Consider the following 16,914-nt stretch of genomic DNA (forward strand, 5'->3'; position numbering starts at 1 on the left):
CCTGGGGCTGAAAGTTAGTGCCTGCTTTGCTTTTTTTTTTTTTTTTTGCTTTGCTATGAGAATTAAAGAAAATATGGATGAAGAATTTGGCTGCATTTCCTGCAAAATAATTTTAATTCTATACTGTACAGTAGCGTTGTAGCCTCACAGTAAGACGCTGTCCGGTTCGATTCTCAGGTAGAGCGTCTTCTGCGTGGAGACATACGTGAATGGGCGTACCTTCATTGAAGGTTGTGCGTCAGGGCTAGTAACTCGGCATGTAAAAACCAACTACCAATCATTAGCGGACCGGAGTTCCGCTGTGGCGACCCCTAACTGGGAAAAGCCGAAAGAAACAACAACAACAACAGTAGGTGTTTGAAAGATACATTGTTTTCATTGCCTGGGGCTTGGCCTGGTTCTCATAAAGAATGTTATAGTCAGCAGTTTATTAAATGTGGTTAAAACATGGACATTGGAGAAATGTAAGTTGACAGTGGGTTATATATATGTATGATTCTAGATAAATTAATGTGGACTGTTATTTTTGCCTATATTTATAGGTTCATAGGTACTTACCAGGCTACTGATCTGTTAGGATCTTAAGATATTCCCATGGTAGTTTTAAGCCTTATATTTTGCATACGAATAACACAAAGACAGGTAAAATGAGTACATGTTGGGACATTTAGGTGTTTCCCATATCTGTCAGGTGCAGGCATGTTAAACAGGAAGTTAGTTTGCAATTACCCATCCATTCATCCAAATTATGTTTGGATAGAGTAAGAAAAATTATTTGCTTCATGTGGAAGACAGTTCCATAGTGGTATTCTCTGAGATACATACCTGTCCCTCCAACATGCTCTATTTATTTTTCAAAAGAGACTGATATCCCTTGAATGGGCTTGCAAACATGTAATAAGTCTGTCAGAATAGGGTCTGTTGAAGCTGTATACACAAGTCAGAGGTAACCTCTCTGTAGCCTGTATGATAACAAGAAGAGGGATAAAGCTTTGAGATAGCCTGCTTAGCCTTTATGATTTAGGTCCTTAATTTCTTTTAGTGAAAAAGCTTTGTGGTTGTTCATTTGTGACAAGTGTTTTGGACTGGTACATACTGAAATGGGCATTATACTCGATGACTGTTGTAAACAGTACCAAGTATAGTGGAAAGATTGCATCTTTGAACCTGGATGCAATACCTTTATATATAAGTTGAGAGATGGAAAAGGGTATCCTTGTATTTTCCTGAACAAATCAGTTTGCTGCATAAATGAACTGTGAAAGATATCTAAGAGTCATCTGGAAATGTACACAATTGCATTATTTGCTCATTCTTCTACCTTCAGGTTACATTGCAAGTCTCACTTGGGTGCTTGGAAGGTGCCCCTATAGCTTAGGCTACTACAGCAGTCACTGATGTGATGAACATCAGGTAAAATGTTTTATGTATAGAAATGCAAGTTTATGTGATCATTTGCACAGTTGAAAACATCTCCTAGATTATTTTTCTTTAGGGCTGCGTATGTGGTCTTTTGATTACAGTACAGTGAATGATTAATATGGGAGACAAAATAGAAGTGGATCTGGACAGTTCTTAATATAGCCATCTGTGTAAGTCTGCATTTTTTAGTAATTCACAGAAAATACTGATTCCTCAAAATGAGTCACTACAATGTGGCTTTGCTTTATTTCTGCAATACAGCAGTCTTGAAACTGTTTATGGTAGTAATAAGAGTACAAGGGCACAGACTTTTGTATGAAGAATGTGGGAACTTGGCCCCTTAGTAAAAACTTTCTTCAAATGCAGTTTTGATAAACAAGTAATGCATCATCTTGAATCACAATGCGATATGACTTAATATCACGAACCACGTACCAGAAAACTAGTGATACTTTGATTTCTCAATAAATAATTGCCTATTTATTTCACAATGAATAGTAGATAGCAATAAATTCCACCATAAAATCTCCTAGTGCCTTGGCCATAAACAGTCTTTACAGAGTAAAACTAATTCTCTTAATGCTTCCTATGTATGACAAAGTTGATTCCAATTAATCAATTACATCAATTACACATAATAAAAATCTCTTAAAGCTAAAACAGTCTTTAAATAAAACTTTGCCAGTTACATTCTTTATTTAACCCACTAGGTTGCATTGTATTATATTTAATAATAAAAACTGATTCTTTTTTCCTTAGTTAGTGCTTAAGCTTATGCTAAAAGAATCAATTTTTATTATTATATATAATACAATTATATATTATATTATAATTATTATTATATAATTATATTAAAATACTGTTTGTTTTGTGGATATATAGGAGGTCCATCAGAGTGGGGTCTGACAATGCCCTATATGCCAGGCATAGATTTCCCCTCAAAAGCCTGTAGGGCCGGTTGTCTATTATGGAATGATCACTTTACTGCAGCTTCATTTTCACAGATGTGCAAGTTATTCCAAATGTTTTCTTTTCAGCACTAATTCCTTGTGGCATAACATACAAACACACTGTTCAGTAGGTATGTCATTGAGATAATTAACACATTGATAGTTTTCTCCCTAAAATCTATTAGAAGAAAATGATTTATTAATCTTACATCTATTTTGTTACACTGTACGCCAAACACTAAGCACCTTACTAAGAATTTTATCCTGTTCCATCTTACTTTTGTTACCTTTCATTTTAATGTGGCTGCGTTTATTTATTATTTATTGTCTGACTCAGTAAAAGATTGTGCTGCGTTCTGGTTACTTTGTAATAAAATTTGATACGGACTACATAGCACATGGCAACCCACTTCAGAACTGTTTCTACCCTCTAATACATCATCAGAAGGTGGGGTTGGATGACATGGAATCAGGAAGTAATTGGACAATTGCCCTGTATGCAACAAACCAAAATACCAATTTATTAAACTTAATAAATGTAGATCTACTGAAGTAATTAAACTAGAGATTACACAGTTTAGAATAAGAAAGCCCACTTTACAAGATGAAGCCGTAACTATAACAAACAGAAATAGTAAAAAAAAAAAAATTGCACTTGATCTTTAAGGCAATACCCGCCTAATAAGCTTTCCAACATAGTAAATTCTACTCAAGATAAACTTAAGGTTTTACTGCTGAATACTAGGAGTCGCAGCAAAAGCTGCACTCCTTGGAAGCACTCCTCACCTTTGAGATTGTTGACATTTGTGCTGTTATTGATACATAGTCTAAAGCTGCTGAAGGCACCTCAGCAGTACAAGGCTGTAATGACTTCCACACATTTAAACTAGCTACTGCACAAGAAGAGACAAGTGGTGGAGGTCAGTCTACATAAAAAGTAAGCAGACCTCAAGACTGGTCAGACAATGTAACATGCTTGAGCTACTACATGTCCAACTAACATTAGGTAAAGTCCCATACCATATCCTTGCTAAATATAGGTCCCCATCTGTGACTCAGTATAGCCATACAATGTACTTGAATGTACTGGACTCATTAATCATTCAACCCAACACCATATTAATGGGTGATTTCAACTATCCCACTATAAACTGGGATACATTCACAACCACTAATATGCAGGCTCAAAGATTCCTGGATTTTGTAGATGTAATAAAATCTGCACACCTAATAGTGGTGCAGATACCTTGGATTTGTTACAAATATGAGGGAATGCTGCAACCCCCCCCCCCCCCAGTTTAATGTCCTCACAGGTCAGATCCTTCAAATAAGTATAAAGCCTCAGAACCTTTAAGAACTTTTCCATAGCTAACTACCTTTTATTATGTGATGACATAAAATTCCTAGTCCACTCACACTCAGCGAACACTGTTGCCTCTGCAGAAGTGTTTATGGAAATCCTGTACAAGCATATAAATAACTTCATAAAAACAGCAGTACCAAGCAAAAATAAACTTAGGACAAGCTACAAAGACAAGCCCCCTTGGAGGGACCCCCCAGTATAAATAGATTGTACAACAAAAGAAGAAAAATCATGTCCAAAAATAGGAAGGGCTATGCCTAACAGGCAAAAAACTCCTTTATCAGTCTCAACAAGCAACTCGGGGACTAATCAAGTCCACTAATGCCAGTTTTGAGGCAAAAATAGCCATAGTATAACCATAAGGCATTTTTCAGTTATGTACGCAACTTTAAGGGGAACACTCAACAATGTGCTAAACTAATAGTAAATAAAACTCCATATACTGAACCAGAGGATATAGCAAATTTGCTGGCTGATACATTTAGCTATAATTTCACCCCCATCACCTGCAGTTATCTCAGGAAATACCCTCTACCATTGCCCCAATTATCACTAAAGAAAAAGCCCTTCTTCACTCTCCAAAGCAAAAAAGCACTGCATCAGTGGGTCTTGATAATATTCCCGGATGTGTCCTAAATAGCTTGAAACATGACTTGTCATGTCAAATAGAATCTCTGTTCAATTACAGCCTCCTGATAGGCTTCATTCCTAGGGGAATGAGGACTGCAGTGGTCATTCCAAGGAACTGCAAACCCGTAAGTTTGACTAGACTTATGTGCAAGGCTATGGAAAGAATTATTGTGGACCTGGTAAACAGACACATAGGGGATCTTCAAACATTAGACCCATCCCAGTTCAGTTTCATCAAGGGCAGGTCATACCTACTTAACTTGTGAACATATTCAGGAAAGTCACTAGAGACATGGATGAGGGCAAAATGGTGCCTACTGCCTATTTTGACCTAGCAAAAGTATTGGACAGAATACCTCACTTGGTTATTATAGGAAAACTCACAAATTTAGCCATCAATCCCTGCGTCATCCAGTGGATAGCCAAATGACTCCTGGATTGGGCACATGAGGTTAGGGGTGCATGCACCTCCAACATGAGGCCTGTTACTAATGGTGCCCCACAGGGCTTAGTACTGGGACCTCTCATGTTCAGAATATACTTCTCTGAAGTCAAGACAGATGTAGAGGGCCTTTGGCTAGCCAGATTTGCTGACAGCTGCAAGTTGGGTGCAATCATTGAATCCCCCAAAGATGTACATATCTTCCAGGAGGGTCTGATGCAGACAGAGAGCAGGTGCCAGAGCTATGATCTAAAATTCAATGCAAAAAAATACATAATTATACCCTTTGGGAAGACAGCCACCCCTGTAACTTATAACACTAATAACACTCCCCTAAGAGTAAACTCAGTGGTAAGAGATTTGGGAGCTCAGTTTGACAGTGACATCAAGATCTAAGGAGGTCATAGTCCCACTGTACTCAACCCTCATTAGAACTGTAATCACACACCCATTGGCATGTACCTAACCAGGCATTTGTAATAGGTAGAGTGGCCACAGAGATTCTTCACTAAAAGAATACAAGGTGTAAATAACATGCCCTGTGCTGACCTCGTCAAAGCCCTGTCCACGTAATCTATCTCCAACAGACTACTGAGGGGGGATCTATGTCTAATCTGCAAGGCTTTGTCTGATCCAGCCATGATGGAACTGCTACATATTCACAAAACAAGCAACACTAAAATTACCCAATAGAAGGATCTAAACCTCATCTGTGATATAAACAAAACATGTTGGAGAGACAGGTATGTTTCACAGAGATTAGGTCTTCTCCGAAAGGGACTCTCCATTTATGTGAACCAGAGGTCTTTCCTAAGCATATTCAAATGCAGTTTGGACCATTGGATGGCAAATCACAAATTCACCCCTGGCTTGTCTCCCATGTCCCTTATGGACAGTGTTAGCTTGTAGATGCCCTAAGACACAGGCATAAACCAAAGCCCTTCTAGTTCTTGGGCACTGATAGTAAATTGGGGCATGGATGGCTAGGCTTAGTAAAGGATCTAAGGCCGTTAACCTACTAACCTCCTGTGATCCTATAAGATGTACTGATACTGTTCAGAAAACTCAGTTGATGAAATTAGTAACACAGAAAACTTGGATATAGGGAAAAAAAATCATTAGAAAAGAAATTCTGTCTTTTTGTTCAAGAAAGAGACAGTTTGTGTCTTAAGGTTTAATATTAAAACTGATAAGATTATTATAGCTAATCTACTAAGAGAAACAGTGCTTGGGAGAAGGAATGTATCAATCCCTTCTTGGAGTAGTGGAGTGCAAGTAGAAAAACAAGAAATTTCTGCTGGCCGGTAATGCCAGTTTGGATAAAGTGATGTAAAACTGCGATGTGTGTAGTATGTACCATAGCAGCAGCCCTCAAGAATAAATTTTACTTTACAGAGAACCAGGTCATCCCTGTTGTAGAGTGGATGCTTATTTGTTCCAGATTAAAGAAGCAGTGTACATGATCTATGTTTCCTGAAGCAATTAACAGGTACATTGTCGTGTCCCTTCTCAAAACAAGACATACCTGATATAGGGCAGTAGTCGACAGTTTAAGAGTTTGGGATGAGAGATTGAAACAAAGTGGGTGTACAAGCATGCAACTACAATTCCCTTTGATTATGATGAACACAGCCATGAAGACAGAACTACACAAATAATGAAGAATCTGATGAAAGGATTCTAGTAAGACTTAAGGTGATTGCTGTCTTGTAGGCTTATAATGTAAGTGTACTCTATTACAAATTCTCAGTCTCTTGTCAGCTTAGTTACTAATACATAGAAGTTTAAAATGCAGCCTTATTAATGCCGTAGAAGCAAGGCAAGGTAAATGAGATACTGGAGGGAAATTTTTCCGTTATCAGGGCAACACTGTTAACTCTAATAAACAGATAATGGTGTTACTAAAGGTGGGAAAAAGCTGAACTGCGTTTCTCTTCAGAAACACATGCTCTGTTTTTTCTTACTGTTAAAGAACAAACTTCCTGAAGGTTATGATCACTTACATGGTTCTGAATGAAGACATAAACTTTCCTGGGAAATGACAGATTAGTAATGGAAACTAATGATGTTTATTTATTAATCATAGTCTGCGTAGCTCTTCCGTGGACTAGTTAGTTATCTACCCCTTTTCTAGGCAAAAGTTTTTTCAAACGTTACTAAGAAATCAACATATTAGCAGTAGGATTTCACCAAGCAGTGTACATTGTGATGATTTTTAGTTTTTATTTTTGGTTTGTTTGTTTTACGCATGCCTCCCAACTGCCTAGAAATACAGAATGTCCACTTTTGGCCTTATATTTTGGTCTGTTCCTAATAACATTTGTGGCACTTAATTGAATACTACAGTTACGAAACAGTGACTGTAGACATCATATCCTTCAGCAAATGCATGCTAATGCAAACTCTGTCATTCTAGCAACTTTATAAGTGTATAGGAGCAACATTTAACCGTGTCATATGTGTATTAATCTCTGCAGTTATAGTATACTTACTGTACATAAGTTATTTCTCACTTAGCATGAAGTGTTAATGCAGAAGCGTAGTTGTATGTATGCATGCTGCTGTCATAACGTTTAAAAACACTGTGTCAGCCCAGGGTATGTTTCTCAATCAATCAGGGAGACGTTTCAACAGAATCAGGGACAAATCCAAAGAAAATCATGGACACTTTTAAAATATTAATACTATTAACATGAGACAATGGCAGAATAAGCGACTGTGAACTGATATACATTTGCTGAAGTAAACTAAGTCTATAATTCTTGTCAAAAACAAAAAGAATATTGTTTTCCAATGTTGGGTTGAATAAGCAAATGTGAACTGATAAAAATTTGCTGAAGTAAAATAAGTCTATAATTGTTATTGTCAAAAAAAATTGCTGTTTTCCGATGTTGGGCTGATTACAGAAACCGCAAAACCACTCATTAACAGTGTTGCCCTGATAACGGAAAAGTACCAAATTAACAAAGGCAAAAATATATTTCTTTGATAAACACTCCTAAAAAAGAAATTCATGATGAAGACAGAGCAAGAAACAGGTGTCCTGCATCAAAGGTTCTTGATGAGTAGATGACTGAGCAGCTAAACTGATAATCCTGTGTAGTTCAAAAAGATGGACAGTTATAGAAAAGAAACAAACACCATCTCTTTTAAGAGAAAAATATTCATTTGAGCGAGTCTGTCCATTTACCACAGAAGTCTATGGCTGTTAGTTGCTTATTAGCTTTATTATGTGGTTCATGGTTTGATTCCTTCAGTCTCCATTTGAGTACTGCACAACTCAGCAAGTCATTTTGCCAAGTAATGCTCCCTGGTCACCTCTGAAAAGTGGCGTCTGCTTAGTAAGTTAAAAAAAAACAGGGAAAATATCCTAGCTGAGAAAGAATAAAAGTCCAAAGATGTTATAGCACCGTGTGAGAATGCAGTGTTATTGAATAATACAATTCTGCGTCTCTTAAGCTGCCACGCAACTAGAACTGCCTGAAAAGGAAGATTAAAAGTTGTAGAGAGCAGCCTTATAAAATGCTTTATATTCAGAAGACTTTTTGAAGAACCAGCCAGATATATGTAGGCGGTATAACACCCGATTATGGTACTAAAAATGAAAAGTTACATTATTGAAATAATTATTTTGATATGAAAAGTCCAAGGCCTGCATTTGTAAAGTTAAACATAATAATAATAATAATAAAACAATGTTCTGTAATAAAAAAAAAATATCTTTTAGACTATAAAATAGTCTATAACCAGAGTAAAGTGGTATGTATTGTGATATATATCTTTAAATGTTAAGAGAGCTGATAGATGGGAAATACATGTGATGCAGTATATCTGTTTCTAGAAGACAATTGCAGTAAAGACCTCATTAGAGGCTGATTAAATATTCAAGTTGTTTGTGTATTTAATATCTGTCTTGACTTACATAACAAGTGTGACACTAATAAAGGTTGGAACATCAAAAATCTCTCCTCAGGTCTCTGATGGCCCTTTCTTTAGATTATTTGTTCTTGTCCGTGGTAAGTAATATAGCAGTTGTACTAAACTGTTTCTTTTCAGACCTTTGCTATCACTGATGTTACACTTCGTAGTATCTAATTATTCTTCATACTCCTCTTTGTTTTTGTTTCAGGTAACTATCTTGGATTCCAAGAGAAGTATGAACGTTGGAATATTTCTCAAGCAGTTTAAAAAGTAAGCATTGATATACTTATAGCATCGATTCATAGGCCAGTTTTGGAAATATATTAAAATGTATGCATTGAATTTTATTTTGAAAATAAAGCCATCGTGTGATGCCAGAGAGTAGACGTTCACATTTGGTCCTTTAGGCAAGATCACCAGTAAGGTTACGGAGTATGAAATATTTTCACCATGTCTAGAATACACTTTTCATTTAGCATGATGTGTAACTTATGTTTTCTGCTGATGATGGTAGATGTTATGAATTTGAAATGGATAAAATGTCAGTATTGTATTTTGCAACTGTAACTACAGGCTTGCTCTAATGTTATATGGAACCTGCACAATTTCAGGTACTACAATGGATTTGAACTGCTTAGTACAGTTTATCTAGACCCCAGTTAGTAATAAAATATTTAACCATGTGACAATGAGGAATAAATGAAAAACGCTTCATTTGCAGGAGTGGCAGCTGCATATATGCTACCAAATATAGCTATCTGACATTTAGAAAGTGCAGTTTTCAGTAACAGCACTTGATTAGCATTTTCAAGTTTAGAGCTAGCAGATGGTGCTGTCACATTGGCAGACCTAGCATGTGAAATTGCATGCCTATGCTTTTTTCATATTTGATACAGTTTTTATATTGCAGTGTGTACTAAGCTATATCATTACAAGCAGCTGCAGATTTATAAGTGTAATTTCTCAAGTTACTGGGCTTAGTTCAAAATATGACGCTGAGATGTTAGTAATGCAAAGGCAAGCCACTACACTCATGATGCTACACACACACACACACACACACACACACACACACACACACATAAGCAAAGCTGTAGTATGTGTTCTAGTTTAAGAGTGTTAAGCTGTTTATGACTTCAGAATGGAGATATCAATTTGGAACAACTCATTACAGCATCTAAAATGTACTGCAACATGTAGCTTATAATGTAGACTGTGATAAAGTTACCTCTTGTGAAAAATGTGGAGAACTATGATTAGGTCGCCGATCATAACTGGCTTATTATGTGTTTGAGAAATGGATGCCAAACAGTTCACCTCCAGAGCGAAGCTTGAAAGTGAAGCCTGGCATCCATGTGGAAAACACATAGAAGTGGGTAATGATTGAAGACCTGATCAGAATTCCTTGTAGTCCATGGAGCCTTATCTGCTCCATATACTACTAGTTACAGAAAAAAAATTGCTAAGTGTTTTGCCGGCGTTGAAAGCCATAAAGAACTTACCAAGTGCTGCCAGAAGACAGAGTAACACATTTTCTTGTTTTACTCAATCTTAACAGGTGAAGCAGGGGATGCTTAACATTTAAGATTGTTGGGTCTTGCACTTTAGAAGCACTTAACTAATTTCTCTTTTCACGGATATCAAAGAGTAATCGCCATGCTTCGTGCACTGCAAGTTGTTTGTCAGCTTCTTTTGAAGAAGCAGTGTACTGTGCTGCAACATGCTCAGGAGGAGGCACGAAATAGAAAGCATTTCAATGCCGTGGCACAGAAGGATAAAGCCCTGACTGCAGACCAGATTACCCAGGTTTGATTAGCTTAGCAGCTTGGGCATCTGAGGCGCTGGCATGGGATGATGGGTGTGCCCATCATTGGGGGATGAGCACTCACTGAGATGTTTGGATCTCCAGTAGAGGCTGCAGACATGTAGGAGGTTGTAGTCTTAAGGAGGTAGGAGCACTGGCTGAGTCACCACAGAGGCAGAACAATACACCAGCATGCTACATTGCATGGCCATCCCATAACATTAAGGGTGCACTCAAGAGGTGGAGAACTTAAAGCATGAATTAAAAACAATCCATGGCAGTAGTATAACACTGCCCCAGTATCCTCCATTTTCTCATCAGCCCAGAACGTGGGTCAGATTAGCACAGAGGAGAATAAGGTAGGTCAAGCAGACACAGTGAATGAGGAGAGGAAGCTCATGGTCAGCTGAGGGGGGTTCAAAAAAGGAAATGTAAAATATTTACTTCAGGAAGAAAGAATAAGTGGTCAGAGGCCTCCTTTTCAGGGGAATGTGTTCTGTGGCCTTAATGCATAGTTACCACCTTGTAGAGACTTGCCACTATTTTGTGGCTGTGCAGGGAAAAGAAGGCAGAATTTGCTGTATATGTGGCTGTCAAGGGAGAAGAGTGCAATTTCTGATGTATGTGGTAGTAGCCACTTTCTGTAGCTCTGTCCAGAAAAAACAGAGGCATCATTCCCCAAAAAGAGGCAGAGGGTAGTGTCTTGGTGGGTATTTTTCTCCAGTTAGTACAGTATCCCAAAATAATTTTAAGCACTGTCATATCCAAAGAGGTAATCTTGAACATTTGTGCATGAGCTGTGTAAGGGAAAGGCACCACACCAGAATGTGGTATCTTGAGGGTGGTTGGTAGAGATGGTATCAGCATCCAGATTTCAACATACTTAGTGAGATCATCCAGTCAGAAAATTGCAAAAGATAATTTGGATTTTGTTCACAAGCAGCCCTTTCCAAAAAAGAAAGTGTGTGTGTGTGTGTGTGTGTGTGTGTGTGTGTGTGTGTGTGTGTGTGTGTGTGTGTGTGTGTGTGTGTGTGTGTGTGTGTGTGTGTATAGCTGCTAAAATACTTCTTTTGAATGAGCCTTCCTTAATGTGTTTGGAATGGAGTTACATAATTTTTATTTTACAGCTTTAAATGCATGCTGCCCTAAGTTCAACTGACCACCGTACCTGGAACTATATGCAGGGCATTAGTCAAAGTACAGTGTGTGAGCATAATCAGGTAAAGAATATCCAGTTGATAGTGTGTTTACAGATGAGAAACCCTTTCTCAAAACAAATGTCCAGTAGGTTATTCTGTTATGGTGGCGTTTGCTGTGTGTTTTTCTGTCGGGCCTTGTAAAAGAATAAACTGTTGCCTAAATTTAATAGACACATACCTCATACATGCTATTAAAGATGCAAGCAGCATAAACCTGGTGGCATATTGCAATAAATAGAACCAAACCTAGATTAAGTGTTGCATTGGGATATTTGCTGTATACTTTTTTAAGTTGTTGTAGGGAGTGTAACTCTCTGCAGGGTTCCATTAGCAAGACAGACTCAAAAGCCAGTCATGCAGCCAGTTTCATAATGCTACATTCTGCCTGTATGGAGGTTGACGCCACATGACCTTCCTGTTTGAGTTCATTTCCAGCCAGCCAAAGCCATCCAGTTCTAACTAACCAGCTTATCCGTGGTACAGCTTATTTTAATGACACACGACAGACCTAGTTACACACTAGCCATATGGTACTGAACATTCAAACTGAAGTATCTTAGCCCTTCCACAGTTAATACGTCTTTAATAAACTTTAAACAGAGGTCTGAGCCTTAAGTACAAGGTGTGCAAATTTTGTCAATAACAAAATTATAGGAAATCACTCAAAAATCATTCCCTGACATTGAAATATGGCAAAAAATTCAAACTTGCTTAATGCCAAAAGACACGCTTATGCTATTTACTGCAAAACAAGACCTTGACCAGAAACACAAATGCCATATTACCTCAAGTAATAACACACAAATAGAAACCATAAGCCAAACTAAAATATTGAGAGTCATAACAGATGACAGCCTCAACTTTGATCACCCCATATGTCATTCCAGCAAGAAAGCTCACCAAAATCTCTGCTTCCTCTATAGGGCTAAACACTACAGATCAAGCAATGATTACCTTACCAGCAACAGTTTTAAGACCTTGAAGGTCTTTAACACCTTCAAACTCACTATAAAAAAATCAGTTCCACAAGTCAAGCTCCACTCGAGTAACCTGTGCGACCTCAACCTGGTGTGTGACATCAATAGGAGTTGTTGACAGGACAGATTTGTGTCCCAGAGACTCTCCCTTCTGTGGAACAGACTCCCTCTCCAAGTCAAGCAGAGTACCTCATTAACCCTTTTTAAGCGCAACCTGGATAACTGGATGGGGAACAGAAAATACACCCCTGGGATTCCACCTGTGTCCCTGCTGGACATGGGCTTTGGGTGCTGACTTGTCAGAACACGGGCTACATACTTGGCTAGCCTTGTAAGGGCCTCAGGGCCAATAGCTTAGTAACTTCCTATGATCCTATGACTTTCTTAACACTCGCACCTGTCCTTGCTCCTCTCCCAAAGACTAACATACTCTACCCTTATTCTACCCTTATCTCTTAACTATATAGCTCATACTACCTGTTTTACCTCCTTCCAGGGGTTTGGGAGATGAACCATTTACAGGTTGCCTGTGTCCATTAGAGACATATGTGCCAAGCCAGAGATGGATTTCTTGTTCCTTATACAATTGTCCAAGTTGCACTTGAATTGGGTTAGAGATGAACTCTGCTTCACATGGATGGGAAACCTCTTCCATAGATGGGTAGTTTTTAGGATACATACCTGTCTCTCCAGCAGGTCCTAATTATATCACAGGCAATGGTTTAAGTCTTTAGAATGGGTAATTCTGGTGCTGTCTGTTTTGAGGATATGCAGGAGATCCATAAGAGTGAGGTCTGACAATGCCCTATATTCCAGGCATAGATCTCCCCTCAAAAGCCTGTAGGAGACAGAATATAAGGATAGGGCCTTGAGCCTACATAGGGCATTTTACTTACACCCTGTATACTTTTAATGAGGAACCTCTATGGATGTTCCAGTTGTTGGATATGCCTGGTTAGGTACATACAAAGGGGGCTTTGTACTCAATGATAGGTCTGATGAATGCCAAATATAGTGGAACAATGGTTTCTTTGGACTTAGATGCCATAACTTGGTTTATAAGTTGCGCAACATAGAATGATTTCCTCACTACTGTAGACATGTGATGATCAAAGGCTAGATTACTGTCTGTGTGTGTTCTGAAGTCCCTGACTACTGGGTCAGCTCTAAGGGGGATGTTGTCAATATGATAGTTATCATGAGTGGATGACTTCCCAAAGGATACTATTATGCATTTCTTGGCATTTAGTTTTGGTCCATGGCTATGACACCAGTTGTTTGTCTGTGTCAGCCCTTCCTGGAGAACATTTGTGCCGTTATGGGATTCAATGACAACTCCTAATTTGCAGTCATCTGCAAATGTAGTCAGCCAGAGACCACTGACATTGGCCTTGACTTCAGAGAAGTAAAAGCCAACAAGGAATGGTCCAAGGACTGATCCCTGAGGGACTCCACTTGTGACTGGCCTCTTTGTAGAGGTGGAATCCCCAGTTCTAACTACCGGGTCCTGTCTGTGAGCCAGCTGGCTATTCACTGGGTGACATACAAGTTTGTACCTAACCTCTTGAGTTTGTCAAGAATGCCAAAGTGGGCTACTGTGTCAAATGCCCTGGCCAGATCAAGGCAGGCAGTGTTAACCATTTTTTCCCTCATCCATTACTTTGGTTACCTTTTCAAAGAAGTCCACCAGGTTCAGTAGGCATGATCTGCCCTTGACGAAACCAAACTGGGTCAGGTTCAGTGTATGGAGGTTTACTATATCTCTGTTGATCATTTCCATGATAATTCTTTCCATGGCTTTACATATAAGACTAGTGAGACGTATGGGTCTGTAGTTTCCAGGATTTGTAGATGGCCCACATTCATGAGGCACAAAGCCTGTTTGGAGGCTACAGTTAAATAGTAATTCCAGAGGGCCTGGTAGGTCATGTTTCTTGCTATTTAGAAGGCATCCTGGGATATTGTCTGGGACCATTGATACAGTGTTCTTGGTCTTAGAGAGCGCATTAAGGACCTGTTCCCTAGTGATAGTAAGGGGAGTTATATCTGATGGTATTTCCTGAGGGAAGGTTGAGGGGGAAAGAGGGGGAAAGTTGGAGCTGAATTTATCAGTCAAGAGGTTTGCTATAGCTTCTGACTCAGTATAGGTGGCTCCATTTACAATGAGCTCTGCACACAATTGTGTATTGCCTTTGAGGTTGCGAACATAGCTAAAGAATGCTTTGTGGTTCTGCTTGGCCTGGGAGGCCAAACTTACCACAAATTTGGCTTTGGTAGACTATTTGTCCTCTGAGTTTTTTGTTTAGTTTGATGAGAGTGCTTTTATCCTGTTGGGTGCTATACCTCCTAATTTTTGCCATGATTTTCTTCCTTCTGTTATACTACTGATTTTGTGATTCCACCAGGGTGACTTGTTTTTGAGTTAGTTCTGTACTTCTTCTTGGTGGGTACAGCTGTCTCTATGCAGCTATTAACATAGGATCATAGGAAGTTAATAGGCTATTGGCTGCGAGGCCCTTACAAGCCTAGCCAAGAATTTAGCCCATGTTCCAACAAATCAGCACCCTGTGCCACTGTCAAAGAAGGACACAGGTGGTATCCCAGGGGTGTATTTTCTGTTCCCCATCCAGTTATCCAGGTTATGCTTAAAAATGTTTAATGAGGTACTCTGCTTTATGTGGAGAGGGAGTCTATTCCACAAAAGGGAGAGTCTCTGAGACACAAATCTGCCCCGCCAACAAGTCCTATTAATGTCACAGACCAGGTTGAGGTGGCGCATGTGGGTTACTCGATTGGAGCTTGACTTGTGGATATGCAGTAGTCCCATCAGGGTGGGGTCTGAGATTGCTTTGTATGCAGACAGGGGTCACCTCTGAGGAGTCTGTAGGAGACTGAGTAGAGGGCCAGGGCTTTTAGCCTATTTGTGTAGGGTAAATGTTTGAGGCCCTGGATTCTCAGGGTAAAGAACCTCTGTGGTCTCTCCAGCTGCTGCATGTCCTTTGTGAGGTAAATGCCAAAAGGGGCATTGCACTCAATAATGGGTCTTATAAGGGAAGAACACATTGATGTTATGACCACCTTGTCCCTTGAGGTGGCCATGCAGAAAGCTTTCCGTACAACAGAGGCAGTATGGTGGTCAAAAGTCAGTTTGCTATCAACCTGGGTGCCCAAGTCCCTCATGACTGATTGCATGCTTAATGCCTTATTATCAATGTGATAATTTGTGGGGATGTCATTCTCCCCAAGAACGATGAAGATGCATTTTGTGTCATTCAGTTTGAGGCCATGTTTCTGGCACCAGTCATTTGTTTGTGTGAGGCCCTCTTCGAGGATGTCCACATCACTAGGGGAGTTGATGACAGCACCCAGCTTGCAGTCATCTGCAAACTTGGTCACTAGATTTGGTCTGCACCTCTGAAAACTATATTCCAAACAGCAGAGGCCCCAAGACTGATCCCTGGGGTACACCTCTTGTTAGTGGTCTACTACTTGAGGTGGATTCCCCTATTTTGACTAGGTGGGCTCTATCAGTGAGCCAGTTTGCTACGCATCTTGTAACATACAGATTGATGTGTAGTTGAGACAGTTTATCTATTATACCTCAGTGGGGAATAGTATTGAAGGCCTTGTCCAGGTCAAGGTAGGCGGTGTGCATTGTCTTCTCCTCATCTATGGCCTTGGTGACTGTCTCAAAGAAGTCAACCAAATTTAACAGGCATGACCTCCACTTGACAAAACCAAACTGTGTGGGATCAAGTATCTGGAGGTTGTCAATGTCCTTGTTAATGAGGTCCATGATAATCCGCTCCATGACCTTGCAGATCAGGCTAGTTAGGCTGATGGGTCTATAATTTCCTGGATCAGTGGACACTCCACCTTTGTGCAAAGGTATGACAGTAGCTGTCCTCCACTCATCTGGGAAGAAGCCGGTACTCAGGCTTTGGTTGAATAGGGTGCCTAATGGTGCTGCAAGTTCCCGCCTGAGTTCATGTAGGATGCAGCCTGGGATGTTATTGGGTCCATAGATGCTGTATTCTTTGCCTTTGAGAGGGCAGTGATGACTTGCTCCCTAGAGATAAGAGGAGGGGGCAGGTAGTGGGATGTCCTGTCTTACTGATGGGGAGGACAGAAGAGTGAAGTTTTCACTGAACCTGTTTGCCACCAGGTTGGCTATATCTGCAGGGTTTGTATATGTGGTGTCCTTGA

General features: G+C 39.5%; 1 protein-coding gene across 1 annotated transcript in view; it reads left to right on the forward strand.

Annotated features, from left to right (window-relative positions):
* Positions 1-16,914, forward strand: part of FHDC1 (FH2 domain containing 1) — a 1,772,510-nt gene that overhangs the window by 833,033 nt on the left and 922,563 nt on the right. The window contains exon 4 of the mRNA XM_044062462.1: positions 8,937-8,998. Within this exon, the coding sequence (XP_043918397.1) occupies positions 8,937-8,998 (62 nt within the window). The remainder of the gene's footprint in view (positions 1-8,936; positions 8,999-16,914) is intronic.

This window comes from Protopterus annectens, chromosome 2.part1 (genome assembly GCF_019279795.1).
Source record: "Protopterus annectens isolate FY-2018-M chromosome 2.part1, PAN1.0, whole genome shotgun sequence".
In the NCBI taxonomy this organism is placed as follows: domain Eukaryota; kingdom Metazoa; phylum Chordata; order Ceratodontiformes; family Protopteridae; genus Protopterus; species Protopterus annectens.